Source organism: Galeopterus variegatus, unplaced genomic scaffold (assembly GCF_000696425.1).
Source record: "Galeopterus variegatus unplaced genomic scaffold, G_variegatus-3.0.2 Scaffold453, whole genome shotgun sequence".
NCBI lineage: Eukaryota > Metazoa > Chordata > Mammalia > Dermoptera > Cynocephalidae > Galeopterus > Galeopterus variegatus.
In genome coordinates, this window is record NW_007726564.1 from 218,414 (window position 1) to 236,625 (window position 18,212).

At 44.4% G+C, this 18,212-nt stretch overlaps 1 protein-coding gene across 1 annotated transcript in view; it reads left to right on the forward strand.

Moving 5' to 3' along the window:
- The window catches only part of MAST4 (microtubule associated serine/threonine kinase family member 4), a 168,583-nt gene extending 150,612 nt beyond the window's left edge, over nucleotides 1-17,971 (forward strand). The window contains 6 exon segments of the mRNA XM_008568933.1: nucleotides 108-308; nucleotides 3,017-3,246; nucleotides 3,962-4,084; nucleotides 11,163-11,299; nucleotides 13,456-13,637; nucleotides 13,995-17,971. Of these exon segments, the coding sequence (XP_008567155.1) occupies nucleotides 108-308; nucleotides 3,017-3,246; nucleotides 3,962-4,084; nucleotides 11,163-11,299; nucleotides 13,456-13,637; nucleotides 13,995-17,881 (4,760 nt within the window). The 3' untranslated portion in view covers nucleotides 17,882-17,971.
- Nucleotides 17,972-18,212: the final 241 nt, after the last annotated feature.

Below are 18,212 nucleotides of genomic sequence, written 5' to 3' on the forward strand. Positions count from 1 at the left end.
TCTCTCTCTCTCTCTCTCTCTCTCTCTCTCTCTCTCTCTCCCCCCCTCTCCTCACTTCTCCTATCCTAGATTTTCCTGAATGTGTTTATCCCTTCTTCTTTGTACAGTTGGCAGTTTTTCAGAGCACTTGGATCAGATAAATGGACGAAACGAGTGTGTGGACAGTACAGATAATTCCTCCAAGCCATCCAGTGAACCTGCTACTCACGTGGCTCGGCAGCGATTAGAAAGCACAGAAAAAAAGAAAATCTCGGGGAAAGTCACAAAGTCCCTTTCTGCCAGTGCTCTGTCCCTCATGATCCCAGGAGGTAGAGAGACATTTACTCGCATGAAATTGTGTGATTTGTGCATGTGGTTCCCTTCCTCCTCCTGCAATTTGGAATGCTGATTGAGATGCAAGATTGCCTGAAGCAGTAACGGGTGGTCTCCCAGTCCAGCTCTGCCTGCAGAGCCCTGAATTCTCCCTGCAGGACTTCTGGGGCTCCCAAAGAGCATGTATTTCATCTCACTTTCTGCATCAGGGGATGAGAGAGCCTGCCTTCCCTTGAAGGCTCATTTCTTTTGTTTTGTTTCCTATCTTTTCCTTTCCTTTTCTTTTCGCCCCCAAATTAAATGATCAGTTTCCCTCCCCTGAATAATTTTTCTACTCTAGACTATGTATCATTCATATACTTTCCTGAGCTATTTACAGCATCTGTATTGGAAAGCTGAGTATAGTTTTTCTCATCTAATGAATGAAGAAATAGAGAACACAAGCTTTTCAGTTCTGGAGATGCAGAGAAATTGTAAGTTTTCCCACTTTCAGTTGAGCTATGCTTCCTCCTGCTGGTGATCAAATCATTTTCTGTCCTGTTTTGGAAAACTGGGTTTAATTATGGTTTTGTTAAATTGCAGTATTTTTCCACAACCTGGTTTTGCCTCTGATGATCACTAAGTCTGTAGGAATTTCTCTGGCTGAGATGAAATATATACCCTGGTGGTTGTGACATCATTCCAATGACAGCAAGAGAGTGCAAGTGAGGACTGAAGTACATTGCAGATGGCTTGTGTTTGGAAGAATATAGACCATGTATAAAAAGGATCGTTTATATTTTTAAAATTTCATATTTGTGCAGAAAGTAATTTGATATAAACAAATGCTCATTTGGGGGTAGTGCTCACTCTAACAGATTCCATTTCTGGGAGACATCCCATTTAGCACCATAAAACAAACACCTATCCAGCTGATCTAAATGACTCTTCATAACCTGAAGGCAATGGCCCAAGGGAAGTTAAGTTTGACATGGTTCAGTCCACTTTTGAAAGCTGGTTAGAAAGCCCACACCTTGGCAAAGTTGGGAAATTATTCAATTTGGGGAGGTAAGGGTGACCATCATAAGGTAATGAATTGGGGGCCTGGCTTCCCAGCAATTTGGATCTGTGTGTGTCCACTCTGTCCTCTTCCCACCTGTATGTTTTAAAGTTCCCTGCCCACCACCATGCTTCTCTTCATCTGGCCTTTTGGTTAGACAGAAGGTAGCAGCAAAAGAGAACCAAAATGCATGCCACATGTAGGCAGAGAGTGAAGGAGCATGTATATGGTCCATTTAGCTTTGCTCTTCTTTGGACAAGCGTAAGAATTGGAACAATGGGTAGTATGGACACTTTCAGCTTACTGTGGCTACCATGGACCTTGCCATACCCTGGTGAGTCTTCAGTAGCCCTGGAATCTTTGTAGCCTAGCTCTGTAAACCTCAGTATGTAGATTATTCTGCCTTCTCTCAAACACACACACACACGCACACACACACACACACAATTTCACATGACCAGTTATGTTTAGATGCACATAGATGGAACGGTGATATGGACTATAAATTAAAAGTGTGATTGTGTCTTAGTCCATTTCTGCTGTTAAAACAAAATGCCTTAGATTGAGTAATTTATAAAGAAAATAATTTATTGCTCGCAGTTCCAGAGGCTGGGCTGTCCAAGTTCAAGATGCCAGCAGATTCGGTGTCTGCTGAGGGCTCATTCTTCATAGATGGCACCCTCTAGGTGTCTTCACATGGTGGAAGGGGCAAGCAAGCTCCCTCGGGCCTCTTTTATAAGGACAGTAATCCCATTCCGAGGGGCGGGGTCCCCATGACCCATCACCTCCCAAAGGCCTCTGAATACTATCACCTGAGGGTTAGGTTTCAACACATGAATTTGGGAAGAAACAAACATTAGGACCTTAGCAGTTCACTTATAAAACAGAGAAAACAGAGTAGAATTGATGCTTTGGAATATGAACAGAGTTTCTCTTAAAATTTCTCTGTCACCTGCATTATCCTCAGAAACATTATTAGAACTGCAGGAAATATATGAAGAGAATCATTTGTAACCACAGTTATGAGCCATTCTTTTATAGAGAAGTCACCACCTCATTTTGGTTTTTTTGGTTGTTTTTTTTGTTTGTTTGAGGTTTTTTTGATTAAAATTCTTTCATTAGTACTAGTTCAATAACACTGTAAAAAGCAGCTGGTAAATTGATAAATTGCTTTTGCGGCCATGTGTGTTTGAAAAGATGACATTAAGGTTGTTTGGTACAAGACTTGGAGTCCCAGTATCTTTTACTATAGAACATGACAGTCTTCTCTACATGAGAACATACTGAAATACAAGCATGTATGATTTTTTTCCTTAATTAGAATAAACCATATTAAATAAAAATATCACAGCCAGAAAGTAGCTAATCTTTGTGCATCTTTTGATCAGTGTAGAGAACTAAGAAATTATAGCTTTGGAGTATTAATTAGAAAATTAGTTAAAATAGAAATACTTGGGAAATTTTTTTGACAGGCTCCTGTTTTAGAATCCATGCTAGTTATCAATACAAACATTTCTGTATTATTTTTTTCTTTACTTGGCTACTGGACCCAAAGGGATTTTTGTGACCGTGCTCCCAGTCCCAGCAGGCTCATGTGGTGCAGGCTGGCTGCATGGATGTGCGTGTGACCAGGATCAGCTTTGACGACTGGCTTCTTTGTTGCAGATATGTTTGCTGTTTCTCCACTGGGAAGTCCAATGTCTCCCCATTCCTTGTCCTCGGATCCTTCTTCTTCACGAGATTCCTCTCCTAGCCGAGATTCTTCAGCAGCTTCTGCCAGTCCACACCAGCCCATTGTGATCCACAGTTCAGGGAAGAACTATGGTTTCACCATCCGAGCCATCCGGGTGTACGTGGGAGACAGCGACATCTACACAGTGCACCATATCGTCTGGGTAAGACCAACAGTCTCTCATGCTTGGTAGTTTTCTTTTCCAGCCAAACTGGAGAATGGATAAGTTGGCTGTGGCATAGTTCAGAGCAAACGTGTTTTCTGTCAAGCTGGCATTTGGGACCTGTTTTATTTTCCTTTCAGTGTTCTTTTCCTTTTTCTACGTGGTAGAATTAAATTTAGCAAAAACTAATCATCTCTCATAATTTTGTCCAGTTTTAATATTTGATTGTCTACTCTTATATACCAAGCCAGTAGACATAGTCAAAGGCAGTCCTCTTTCCATTTTTCTTTCATTTTTTTTTATGTCTCCTTTTTTCCCCCTTGCAATTTAGCAAAAACTAATCATCTCTCATAATTTTGTCCAGTTTTAATATTTGATTGTCTACTTTTATATACCAAGCCAGTAGACATAGTCAAAGACAGTCCTCTTTCCATTTTTCTTTCATTTTTTTTTTATGTCTCCTTTTTTCCCCCTTGCTTTTTTTTTTAAAAAAAAATTACCTTCTCAATTCACCTGAAATTTTTTTAAGGAACCATAGGAATTATCCTATTTTAGAACAATGGCAGAATAGGAGTAGTAACATGCCTTTCTGATTTCCTATTAGGAGCTTAGGATCATTCGCTCATTAACTCAGAATATTATGTCAGAAGAAACAGTAGGTGTTAAGGTTGTCATTTGTTTGCTTACAAATATATCTTCTCTTCTTGGACTTTAGAATGTGGAAGAAGGAAGTCCAGCGTGCCAGGTAGGACTGAAGGCTGGAGATCTGATCACACACATCAACGGAGAACCAGTGCATGGACTTGTCCACACGGAGGTTATAGAGCTCCTCCTAAAGGTATTGGCTTTTTCATGTCATGGCCATGCAGACGAGGCAGGTAGCCCAAAGGAACTAGTACCAGGAGACTGATTTCTTTGTGGCATACCTGTGTAGTCAGTGTTATTACTGAGAAAGTATTCAGTAGTCTGAGGTTTAATGTAAAGACAAATATATTATTGAATTGTCTGGCTTTATATTATGAAACAATGTCCTTATATCTGTACACGTGCCCCCTAATTTAATTTTGCTTCTCATTCTAATTTGTATAGTAGGAATTCTCTTTGTATATATACCTCACATAGTGAAATCTGTTTGGGAATCACCTGTCCTAAAAGTGATTTTCTTCAGGAACTTTCAGTAGGTTTTATTCTAGAATAGTAGAAGACAAAATAGTATTAAACTATGAGGTCTGATTTGAAGGCTTAGTGTGAGAGTTGGAGTTCCTTTGAAAGAGAATTGTGAATATATGCACAGGTACTGTAAATTATAAAAATAAGAGATAGCAAAAGAAGGGGTCCTAACAATTATTAGGCTTCACCCCACCGCCCATGCAAGTTAAGTGGCAATCAATTTCTATTTAAAATGTAAGCTGAACAGAGCCTGTGGAGTGGGAAAATCACAGGAAGCATGAATATAAATGCAGAGAAGGAGGATGCTCAGTGATCCTCTCAGACTCTTCTGTGGAGTTATTTGCCCTGCTACCTGCTGACTCTTGGAATATAAAGTTAGAGCTCCAAATGGAATCTGACTGAAACAAATAAAGGTGAATTTGAGTTTGATTTTAAATTTTCTCAGAAAAAGAGACTAATTTATCTGTGATGAGAAATGCAGTCCCTACTTGCAGAATTGTTTTATAGATCAACAGATTTGTGAGGGACCTCTTGCTTCTTGAACACTGTGGTTTGGACTATAAGGAGCCACCAGCCAGAAAGATGTGAGCCATAGCTTCAGAGAACCTGCAGCCTATTTAGGGAGACTGAGCATAAATACATATAAGCATAAACACGCATCATTTAAATAAAGTGCATTCAGACCGTGTCTAGGGCACTCTGAGGTGGGTGCTGTTGTAGACATTGGCAACATGGGAATTAAGGTATGGTCTTGGTCCTCGAGAAGTACAGGAGATGAACATAAGCAATAAAACACAACTTAATTAGTCGGGACTGTAGCAGAGGGAAGAACATCATACTTTGGGGGACGATATGCTGTGAGTGGGGAGAGGCATCCCAGGGAAGTGACAGTGAGCTGGAACTTGAAAGAAAATGAGGAACGTGGAAGGCACTATGGGGAGGCGGGTATGTAAACCTTCCAACAGTGAGTGCAGTTAAATAACCTCGCTGCCATTCCCCTAGCCCACACAGTGGTGATTTGGGGTCTGGCCTAGGTTCCAGGAGCAGTGAATACTGTGCATATGCAAAGGTCCAGTGGAAAGTAGTAGACAGGAAATTACTGCTGTCAGTCAGTTCATGGCATTAATGAGACTTCAGTCTTGGGCTCAGGCCCCATTGGGTTGGAGGCTCAATGAGTTTGTGGAATTAGGTGAGCCGTGGGCTTCTCTTTTCCTTGCTGGGAGGAACCAGGCATCACATGGCTACTTTTGTCGTGTCCTGGCTCCTGTCTTGCTGCACATGCCATTCAGTTTGGTAGCACAAGTCTTAAGATGATGTAAGATGACTGGGGTCAGCCTACACGTTTGCTCTGTGGCTACTGAGTAGAAACAGATACCACTTCTGGCACCCACGTGGGTAAGACCTCAGGTTTTTAGTTTTATTCAGCATCTGTCCCTAATAATATTCTTTGTTCAACTGGGATGGAGCAACTCTCTCTGAGTAAGTCAGAGAAATGGGAGACAGAGCACGATTGCTGACTTGGAGATCACTTGGCTATGAAAGTCACCTAAAATGACCTTGGATTCCCCAAGTCAAAACTCAGAGAGAGAGGAAAAGATTCATGAGTCTGATTAGTTGCTTCTCTCACAACACTGGATCCTATGGGCCATCGTGACCCGTCACTGGCTCACAGAGCCATCCTTTGTGGATTAGGGACCAGGAAATTGTTTTTTTCCTTTGTCTCCTGTATCCAATATATAACAAGCCCTTCCTGTGGGTAGGGCCTGCAGAGGTAGGCAGACAAAGTTGTCTACTGTCTCTAAAATGCTCCCAGAGCTTTTCTAGGAAATTACCTTGACACTTTGTGTTATGGAGTAAGTCTGCGTTCCACAGGTGAGCTTCTCTAAGTTCTCATTCATCCCACTAGAGCTTTAACAAATCTTGGCATCACTGATTTAAAAAAAAAAAAAAAAACACCCTCCACAACCCAAAGCCTTCATTCTTGGATCCAGTCAATGTATGTCACTGAAATTGTTTAAACATAGTGGAGTGGAGAGCCATCGGCACCCTTTGAAGCCATGGTGTGCTCTGTCACAAATCCAAGAAAAGGATCTTGCCTGTGGTTCATAAAGGAAGTGCTCAAAAGGAGTAACTAGTACAGTGAGACAAAGAGGATGCAAGGGTTTAATTAGTTTCCCAGTGAAGTGTGTAATCATGCAGCTTTCTTCCATATTTAACCAACAGTCCTTGAACAACTGTAAGGTGACTAGTTTCAGTGCTGGGCTCCTACTTGCCATCCTTGGTTCTACTTCAAGGTAGTTAGCTATATTTTAGTATCCTTGCATGTTGTTTGCACAGTGTTTTGTACTTGCAACGTACTTTACAGAATCTCATAGCACCTTTAGAAAAAAGTGGAGAAGTCATGATATAGGGCTGTATGTGTATTTTTAGAAATGCATGTGTAATATTTATCTTTTGGATTATGAACTTCGTAGGTATTTTCCATGTTCCATAGATTCACATTTGATCTTGTGGACCCTCACAAGTTCAAAGTGAGCCTGCTATGGAAGTGCTGCCTTACACGCCGAGGGAAACTTGTCTAAAGTCACTCAGCATCCTAGATCCTCAGAATTAGAGAATGTCATGATTATCCATTCAGCTCTCCATTGGCTATGTAAATCCCTTCGCATATTCATTCAACAAAACCTTTCCTGTCACAGGGAGTTAGCCACCTCCTTTCAACTTTTAGGTAGCATCAGTCTTTCTGAAACAGCTTGGTAAATAGGCCGAAGTCTTTCTTCCCCCACTCTAGTTATGGGTAGCGACCATATGACCCAGTCACACCCCCTGCTCACATATGCCCTGATAACTTGCCAGGCTTAACTTTTGTAATCCAGGAAATTTTCTATTCACCCGGGTTGCTTTATTAGTATAGTGTTAGTTTAAATCCCCAGTGCATAAGAGAAGCCCTACAACCCTACCGAGGCAGTGTAACTCTGGAGCCTGTGCTTTCAGCTAATACAGTAGGCTGCTGTACACATGAAGCCTCTGATTGCCAGCAACTTAGAGTCTAATGTTCACAGGGGAAACAGTGGCAATACCAGGCTGTCATTGAGGTGTTAAATGTAAGGAACAGACTGTAAATGCCACAGAAGTTCTGAAGGAGGAGAGATGACTTTCCACCAGGGTGGGCAGGAATAGTGTCAAAGAATTGGGAGTTATTGGTGCAAGGCTTTGAAAGATGGGTGGTAATTCGGTGTATTTTGGGGAACAGAGTACAAGAGAGTCTAGGCAAAATGCACAGGTATGTAAACACCAGGGTAGGAAATCTCAGGGTATAAGACATAAACACAAGTGAACCAGTGGGCTGAGCCTGGGTTCATATAAGGGTGAAGTGTGCAAGGTGGCTGGGGCTGGGTGGGGAAGAGTGTGAGTCAGGGCCAGGACGTCCACCCCGATCTGTGCTTTGCAGAGAAAGAAATATAAAATCAGTGGAACTGGGGGAGTTACCCAAGGCTAACTGATAAGCCAACATAGAGCCAGTTTGAGAGAAGAAATTAGCCTAACTTCTGCTATTGTATTCAGTTCAGCCAGTTTAAAATAATTTCCCTCCCACTGTGCACTGATCAAGAAAATGGTTTTCTAAGTAAAAGTGAATTAATTGAACGTTTAATAGTCTGCTGGCTGTATTTTGTTGTTGTTGTTTAACTAAGTGTCACAGAATTTCTCTGATAAGAGGTGGCTCATTCATCAAGAGAAGTTAATTGAGGTAAACCACATGGAGCAATTTCAGGTAGCACTCGCTGTAGTGGGATGCTTCCACCAGGTGGCAGGCTTCACAGCTCTCACCTATTGTTATTTTTCCAAACATTTACCATTTTTGTAACCATTAATGTTTCCAACCTAATATTTGCACTGTTCATCCTTTGTATCTGTACTTCCCCTTAGAGAATTTATCTTTGGGATATGTCTATAAGTCAAATGAATTGTCCTCTGGAACAGGCATATGTAGAAACAAGAAAGAAAACTGGGTTTGGTTTTTATAGGGGAAGGGGCCATTTGTACAGAGCCTAGTGATGTATTCTCATTCAGCAAGCCCTGGTCTTCACTGTTTTCTGATGGGAAATGTTCAGGATTTATATTATATTTATCTTACATAGTTTTATGATATGTTTCTATCACCTTCATTTCTTCTTGACTATTTGATACTTTGACTGTGGCTCATGTCAATTAAATGCTTGGTGTCTTCACCGCCACTCCTAAGTACAAGCCGTGCACTGTGCCAGGCCGGAGCAGTGGAGGAAACCAGCGTGTGCCCTGCCCATACCTGCCCATAGGGAGTGAATGGGGTTTGGTAGGAGGAGCGTTGGGGGTGGGGCGCAGGAGAGTTGGGCTTTTCCACTGGGCCGTGTGACCTTGGGAAAGAAGAGTCTCAGGGTCTCTGAATCTGTTTTACCTATCTGTAAATCAAGATACAATCACTTCCAAGTCATGAGGATGAAACAAAGAACTGTCATGAAAATAAAGTAAGAGAATATATGTGAAAAATGTTTTCAAAAATCAAAATGTGCTTTTAAAATGACCAGTGGCATTGTTAGACTCTAACAGATAAAGATATAAAAGTCAATGCTGAGTTATATCAGAGAGGAGTGGAATTGGATCCAGACTCCAGTGGCTCTCATGATAGGACAGTATCCGTGATCACTAAGGCTCTGTGTGTCCACTCTGTGTACGAGTGGGGGAAAGGATTGAAAGAACTGGAGGGAAAGACGAACTCCAAACACATTTGTAGCCCTTTTCCTTCCCCATAGGGAAAAACTAAATTAGTGTAGTATGGCCACACTGCATTTGTGAAGAGAAGACCTCACTCCAAAACCCCTTTAATGGCAGACTTTGCATACTTGCAAGCTGAATTTTTCTTTTAAAGAATAAATAGAATGCCAATCTCTCCTATCAAATAAAAGTTTATTTTTAAAGTTTTAGCATTTATATATAGACTGCACAATTTATTCTTTCAGAATGAAAAAAAAAAAAACTTTTTGCAGTTCAAACTTCATTTCCCTAAAATATTACCCATAAACATGACATTGGGTATGGGATTATATTCTTAAATATATAAGAACTCTAAAACCACTAATAAGATACTGAGACTTTTCAGTACTAAACTGGATGTAAGACATGAACAAACCATTCCCTAAAGAAATACAAATAACCAAAATAAACTAGAGACAACATCAACTCTTATAAGAACTGAAAAATAGAAAACAAAAAGCAATAGGGAAACAGGTAAATTTAGATTCACCCATCTGATGAATATATTATGCAGCCAATAAAAATCATGTTCTTAAAGTATATTTAATGATGAAGGAAAAGTTTTTCAAAATTATATAATGTGAAATGAAAAAAACAACATAAAAGTGTAAATACAGTAAGATTAAAATTGTTTATAAAGGATGTCTATATGTGCATATTTACATATGCCAGAGAAAAGACCAGCAGGAAATACATTGAAATATTACCAGAGGTAGCTGGGTGGTAGGTTTTTCAAAGATTTTTTTTTTTTCTTATTTATACTTTACTATCTTCTTATAAGGGATTACTTTCCAAATCAAGGGGGAAGTAAGTGTTGTCATTTAAACTGTCATTCCCTGTTTTTTCAGTCCCCTGCTCCCACCATACTTAGCTCATTATCATTTGGTACCACCTAGAGCCGAGCTGCTAGGTGTCTTCCAGACATAGGTTTTTTAAAATGCCCTTGTCCTTGTACTTATATTTTCAAGGTAATCAGGCCATCTCTGACTTTAAAAGGACATGTTTCTCCTCCAGTTATTATGAAATTCAAGAGGAGGTTATTGATGCCAGAGTGACTGGCTGCTGCCTCCGTGCTCAACTCTGTCCCTGGGGCCTGCCCAGCAAGCCCCTGTCTGAGGAGTGAGGAGAGGGGCCCAGAAACCCACCAGGCATCACCTCACCATGCGAGACCTGGTTCAGGAGAAGTTCCCTACTGGCTGTCAAACTTTCCAGCTCTGCAAGCAAACAGGGTTTATGGCAATAGACAAGAAATCTTTTAAAATAATTAAAAATGAAAGTCTCATTCAATTTTGCTACCCTATGATTTCTAGGCCAAAGGAAAAACACAGAAAGGAGAAAACAGAAAAATCAAACAAGAGCAGACAGCCGCTATGCAAGTTTTTACTTAATGTATATGGATGAAGGTAACTGTCTCATTCAATTTTGCTACCCTATGATTTCTAGGCCAAAGGAAAAACACAGAAAGGAGAAAAAAGAAAAATCAAACAAGAGCAGACAGCCGCTAGGCAAGTTTATACTTAATGCATATGGATGAAGGTAACTATTATTTATAGAGCCCTTTGTACGCGTCATACTCAGTGCTAAAGGCTTCGCAAACTTTCTCTCATTTAATCCTCAGATGAGTCCTGTGAGATTGGTAGGATTATATTGTTAGCTGGTACAGGAAGTGCAGGCGTAGGAGAGGGTTAGCAGCCTGCTAAGGTCACAGAGCTTGGACTTGAACTCAGATCTGTGGACTCCAGAGCCCACCCTCTTAAAGAAACTTCACAGTGTGCCCTCCACCCAGTTTGTATGCAGTCAGTACTTCATTGATTGAAGGGCTATTTAGAAATGAAAGGCCCTTTCGGATGTATGCTCGTATCCATTGTTATTTGTCTTTGAATCTCTCCTGTCTGTTCTGATCTTGCTTGGCCGCAGCATTTCACTTTAATAATACCACTTCATCTTTTTTATAGAGTGGAAATAAGGTGTCAATCACTACAACCCCATTTGAAAACACATCAATCAAAACAGGACCAGCCAGGAGAAACAGCTATAAGAGCCGGATGGTGAGAAGGAGCAAGAAATCTAAGAAGAAAGAAAGTCTAGAGAGGTTAGTTAAGTCAGTATTCTCTGTGAGTTTTGGTGTATACCCATATGGAGAAAAGTTACTCCTTACTTAAACGCTACCTATGAGAAATATCTCTTTCTCTCTAAGAAATTTTATGCTATAGTTCCCACATATACATTAAAGTGCATGTTCAAAAGAGCATTATTTTTCATAGTAAAAGGATTTACATATTTACATTGTAGAAGGATTTAGATTACTTTTTTATCATGTGTTAGTACCATGAAAAGCCTTTTGCAGATTTTGAAGCCTCTCACTTCATTTCAGTTGAGTTGGATTTGAGGAAGTGCACCTTCAGATAGTTTGTAAAATTAAAATCTACATTTTAAATGTGCTTTATGTTATCTGAAAATGAACAGTTGCTATTACTTAAAAATACCAGATATTCTAAAGTAACTATGTCTTTAAACCTTCCAAATACACCTAGAAATAAAAGGGCATTGTTTTACTGATGAAAATCGAACTAGATTATACCTGTTTACAGCCTAGGAAGCACCAGTGAGCATCTAAGCAGACAGTAGCAGGATGTGCATCTGTGTTTCTGGCAGGCTTATTTCTTGCCAGGCCACTGTCTGCATGTGCCTCCTGTATGATGCCACAACATCTCTCCTTTACCTACTTGGCCCTGATGAGTCTCTTCATATCAAGAGGATTTTTGATGATAGAAATGTAGAAAAATAAACAAATGAAAAACATGTGCCTCCTGTATGATGCCACAACATCTCTCCTTTACCTACTTGGCCCTGATGAGTCTCATCATATCAAGAGGATTTTTGATGATAGAAATGTAGAAAAATAAACAAATGAAAAGTGAATGATTTATTAACTCCAGGAAAAACACAGAAAGTTATACAGGAAAGGAAACAGAATTATGCTCTATGTGACTCGGTTGTGAACAATTATTTATAATATATATAATTGAAGACTTACAATATTTATAAAATAAAACACCAGCCATTTTTCTAGCCAAGAATTTTGGGCTAGCTATATTAGGACGAATAGAAAAGGGAAGCGTGTTTGTTTGGAAGGTAGAAGGGGGTTGTATGAGCCTAATTCTCATCTTCCCTAGTAGGAAATCAACAGGTGATTTCTAAAATGGAAAAACTAAAGAATAGCAGTAGAAGCACATTATTTAGCAGTATGCAGATAAATCAGAGAAGAAGTACGTAAAAGAATAGAAAGTGTTTTTTCTGGGGAGTATAGGGAAAGCAGAGTAGAGTTGTTGCTGATTTTCATCATAAGTTTATGGAACGGTTTGACTTTTTAACCCAAGTACATTTATTATTTTGATTAAAATTACACACACACAAATTCTGGGATCCTTCTCTCCTTTTTTGTCGTGCTTTATATTTTGATTGTGCTTTAAGTCATGTAAAACAAATTGTTCTACAACAGTGTTTAAACTTTCTGCTTAAGCTCACCAGAGGTGGGTGAGGCTTCTGTGATGGTAAAAGAACTCTGTACTGCCACGTGCACTGACAAGCGCTCAGCCGCTGTGCCTTTTTCTTTAAGATGGTTTCCTTGAGTACTAAATGCACATTTGCTTCTGCTGCTGCTGCCAGGTGTCTGCTGCCTTGCTGATACCATAAGCTTCAGCTTCACCTTTCTCTATGTAAATGCTTAGCCTGCATTGTTGATAGGAATATTCAGAAGCCCACAAAGGAGTAAATACAGCCAACAGCCCTTCATAGATAAAGCCTCTGCCCAGTATATCAGCATTAAAGAATTCTATATCCAAGATAATGTTTTTTCTTCCAGAGATTTACTTTGTGTTATCTCTTAATTAAATCACATCAACATATTTAGAGGTATACACTCAGAAGCCTTCAGACAAAGAACACCCTTCTCATAAACCTAACAAATAAGTAAAGGAATGTATTTTAATATGTTTTATATTTTTCCTATTTTCACAGTTCTTTTTAAAAGTGTTTGGGATTGAGAGCCTCTGTTGTATACTGTCCAAGACTGTTCCTTCATCAGTCATAAAGAGTTTTTAAAAGCAGTGTCCTACTCTTTCATAGGATATGCTGTCATAGCCCACCTTTGACACAGAGTCACTGAACTGAATACAGTGGTATTGTAGGGAGGCAGGAACAGTTGTGAAAGTAGACTCTGATCAGTGTTTCCCTGTTTCACTCTAGGAGGAGATCTCTTTTCAAAAAGCTAGCCAAGCAGCCTTCTCCTTTGCTCCACACCAGCCGAAGTTTCTCCTGCTTGAACCGATCCCTGTCATCGGGAGAGAGCCTCCCAGGTTCCCCCACTCATAGCTTATCTCCGCGGTCCCCTACGCCGAGCTACCGCTCCACACCTGACTTCCCATCTGGTGAGTGAGGCTCCTGGTCTGTTCAGCAAGAGAGAGTGGAGAGGAGGTAAAGTCAGCCTCTGAGGACCTGGAAAACATGAAGCTTATTCCAGCTTAAGGAAAGCAGGTTGAGGATGTAAGTGATATGGATAGAATATATAGGGAGGTCATAAGAGTGGCTATTATGGCCATTAAAATAAGACAGGAAGTGTGGGGCCAAGCTTTAGTGTGGGGAGGTTTATCTGAAAAGTGTTTATTTTGTTAGTTAGATGCTGAGACTATTTGCTGACCTCTACCTAAAACAGTTTGGGCTGGAAATATGGAAAGAGAAGGGGAGATGGCCGTGGATGCTTACAGCGTTCTGTTTTCCACCCACAGGAACTAATTCCTCCCAGAGCAGCTCCCCAAGTTCTAGTGCCCCCAATTCCCCAGCGGGGTCAGGGCACATCCGGCCCAGCACCCTCCATGGCCTGGCCCCCAAACTCAGCGGGCAGCGATACCGGTCGGGAAGGCGGAAGTCGGCTGGCAGCATCCCGCTCTCCCCACTGGCCCGGACCCCCTCGCCAACTCCCCAGCCCACCTCCCCACAGAGGTCACCGTCCCCTCTGTTGGGACACTCACTGGGCAATTCCAAGATCACTCAAGCTTTTCCCAGCAAGATGCACTCTCCCCCTACCATTGTCAGACACGTCGTGCGGCCCAAGAGCGCAGAGCCCCCACGGTCCCCACTGCTCAAGCGGGTGCAGTCAGAGGAGAAGCTGTCGCCTTCCTATGGCAGTGACAAGAAGCACCTGTGCTCCCGCAAGCACAGCCTGGAGGTGACCCAGGAAGAAGTGCAGCGGGAGCAGTCCCAGCGGGAGGCGACGCTGCAGAGCCTGGAAGAGAGCATGTGCGATGCGCCCCTCAGCCGCGCCCGGCCCGTGGAGCAGGGCTGCCTGAAGCGGCCTGCCTCGCGCAAGCTGGGCCGCCAGGAGTCTGTGGATGAGCTGGACCGGGACAAGCCGAAGGCCACGGTAGTGGTGAAGAAACCAGAAAGCTGCCCAGAGAAACAAGAACCCCTCCAGAAATCCCATGGGCTCAGCGGTGACTTGGAAAACGTTGCTATCTTTAGGCTAGAAGAGAGAGAGAAGAAAATCTACTCAAAGGCTCTAGAAAGGTCAAACCATCTTGAAAACAAAGCAGCCATGCAGGAGACCCAGTCTCTGGGCAGCCTACTGAAAGATGCCCTTCACAAGCAGGCCAGTGCCAGGGCCAGTGAGGCTGTGGCCTCAGATGGGGCACCTGGGGAACACAGCCAGGCTGCAGGGGACTGCAAGCGGGTCTCTGCTACCAGCACCCTCCAGGATGGTCTCTGCCACTCTGCTGACAGGTCCGCCTGCGGGAAGGGGGAATGCACAGAGAAGGCCTCCCAGGCCAAGGAGTTTCTCCGATGTGAGAAGTTAGACAGCAAGATGGCCAATATCGATTACCTCCGAAAGAAAATGTCACTTGAAGACAAAGACGACAGCCTCTGCCCTGTGCTAAAGCCCAAGATGACACCAAGTGCCCATGAATGCCTGCCAGGGAACCCAGTCCGGCCCATGGGTGGGCAGCAGGAGGCTCCACCAGGCCCTGAGAGCCGTGCATTCATCAGCAGCACCCATGCAGCTCAGCTTAGCAGTGTCTCTTTTGTTCCTGTCAAGGCCTTAACTGGCCGGGTGGACAGCGGAGTGGATAAGCCAGGCTTGGTTGCTCCTGAGTCCCCTGTCAGGAAAAGCCCCTCTGAGTATAAGCTGGAAGGTAGGTCTGTTTCATGCCTGAAGCCGATTGAGGGCACTTTGGACATTGCTCTCCTGTCTGGACCTCAGGCCTCCAAGACAGACCTGCCCTCACCAGAGTCTGTGCAGAGCCCCAGCCCCAGCTGTGACATGCAGCCCTCTGTGCCAACCCCTCTTCCCAGCAGCAGCAGAAAGAAGGGTGAAACCGCCAGTCCGAGAGAGTCTTCTGCTGGCTTAAAGATGAATAAATCCTACCTGCTTGAGCCTCGGTTCCTGCCCCCCAGCCGGAGTCTCCAGAATTCACCAGCAGCTCCCCTGCCTGACCCAGAGCTAAAGCGAGATGGGAAGGTTTCCCATCCTACTTCTAGGAGCCCGGTGACAGTCATGGAAAGCAATCCCCAAAGGAGAGAGGGCGGCCTCACTAGACACCATGACCACACTACCAACACCAAGCTGCTCCCCTGCCCAGGGCAGAACCTTTATGGAGGCAGTGACCTGGCCAGGACACACGGCCCATTCCCACCTGAAGGGACCCCCTCCAGGGAGAAGCCAAGCCTGAGAGACTCATCTGAAAGGGGCCCTGGCACAGCCAGAAGCGAGCGGTCTGCTGCAAGAACTGATGTACGCAGAGACCCCTCTATGGAGCTGTATCCTCCAGAAACTGCTAAACCCGGTGACAGCTCCAAAAATCTCCCCTGCGTGGGAAGGACTCACCCAGAATTCTGCACACAGACCCAGGCTACAGGGGAAGCGTGGGGGCCTTGTGGGAGAATAGTCCACAAAGAGGGCCGAGATGAGGGGAGGTCGGTGGCTAGAGAGGACTCCTCTTTGCACTCAACTGGGACCCCTCGTGAGAAGGAGCGAGGTAAGGCAAGAAGTGGTATAGAGCCCAAGCCTGAAGCCCTCCCGCCTGCCAGGCAGGCTCCGAAACCAGCTGGAATTGAGAGTGGGAAGAGCGAAAGGCTCTCCAGCTTCCCACCTTCACAAAAAGAGGGTCCCAAGGAACCCGAAAGGAAAGATCAGCCTCTACAAAGGAATCTCAGCAGTAGCCCTCAGCCCCCACCGACCACCAAAGAACTGCTCAGCCTGGCCACCCGGCAGCACTGCAGCTCCCCAAGCCATGCTTCAGGCAGAGAGCTGGGGACCAAGCCCGGAGCTGCAGAACCCAGCCTGGGCCTTCAGGACCTTCCCAAGCCGGCTGTTGCACACAGTGAAAGCAGCAGCCACAAACCCTGGCCTGGCCCTGACCTGGGCCCTCCAAAGTCTAAGCACCCAGACAGGTCCCCCTCCTCACAGAAACCCAGTGCTGGGGCTGCAAAGGGCAAAGAGCCTCTCACTCAACCCCCTGGTAGCTCTAGCAGAGAGGGGAAGAGCAACAGTAAGGGTGTGTTGGATGTGTACCCTGCCATCCCAGGCTCCCAGAACAAAGCCAGCGATGTGGTTGGCCAGGGAGAAAGTGGGCCCTCTGTCCCACTGCACACTGAAGGGGGTCCTCTGGACACCAAGCTGAGACCCACCAGTGGTGGGCGTCCCCCGGAGATGCTGGATAAGCCCGTGCATTTGCCAAGGCAAGGACACCCAGGGTTCAGCGAGTCAGTAGACCAGAGACCTCCCACAGTCAGTGAAAAGCAAAACCTGTCTCCAAAGCACTCCAAACCATCCACTGTGAAAGATTGCCCCCCTCTGTGCAGACAGACAGACAAGAGCTCAAGTCAGCAGGCCACCGCCACAGATAGGAAGTCTGAAGGGAAGAGATGCACAGAAGCACTTTACGTTCCAGCAGACAGCGGGAGGCTAGAGGCCAGCCTTTCCCTTGCACATGGTGAGCCCCTGCTGAAGGGAGCGGAGAGGTCAGCCACGGCGACGGGGATGGGCTTCCCCGAGGCCAAGGGGAAAGAGCTCGGGCCCCAGAAGCCACCGAGCGAGGCAGGCAAGCCCAGCAGCATGAAACGGTCACCCTCAGCCACTGGGCAGAGCTCCTTCCGATCCACTGCCCTCTTGGAGAAGTCTCCGAGCTGCTACTCCAGCTTTCCTGAAGCCAGGCCAGGAGTGCAAGAGGCCTCTACAACCCACACGGACACCTCTTCTGCCAAGGCCAATGGGGACATGGCCAAGCCCACAGCCCCCAACAACAGGGACTCTAGGAAGTCCCAGTCTGGGGGGGATGGTAGAACCCAAATGACAAAGAGTGACTCTTTGCCATCCTTCCGGGACTCCACCATCACTCTGGAGTCCCACTACCCCGACCCAAGCACGATGGGTGGAGCCAGCCACCGGGACAGGGCTCTCTCAGTAACTGCCACCATCGGAGAAACCAAAGGGAAAGAGCCTGCCCCAGCCCAGCCTCCCCCGACTAGGAAACAGAGTGTGGGCAGAGAAGTGACCAAGCCCTCCCCAGCTCCAAACACCGACCGCCCTGTCACCCTTTCTTCTGAGAAGGACTTCGTGGTACGGCAGAGACGAGGGAAAGAGAGTTTGCGTAGCAGCCCTCACAAAAAGGCCTCGTAATGGGGTGTTCCCCGGGCAGGGCTGTGGGGACCTGGGCAGAGTATGCAACTGTGTCTTGACTACCTTTCGAAACCAGCACTGTGTGAGATGTCCGCCAGGCAGAGCTTGGAGCCTCACTGAGGAAGGGGAGAGAGAAAGACAGACAGACAGAAAGAAGGGACCTTCTTCCAGATGCCTTCCCAATTGTAACCAGTAAAACTGTTACCAGATAGTGTGTGTACAAAAAAAAAAACCTTATGGTTGAGGGTTGTTGAGGAAAAAGATTTTCTCTGTAAATATCTAGCGATGTGTTTGGTTTGGGATGTAGAGTCTATACCTTGCTGCTGATTGC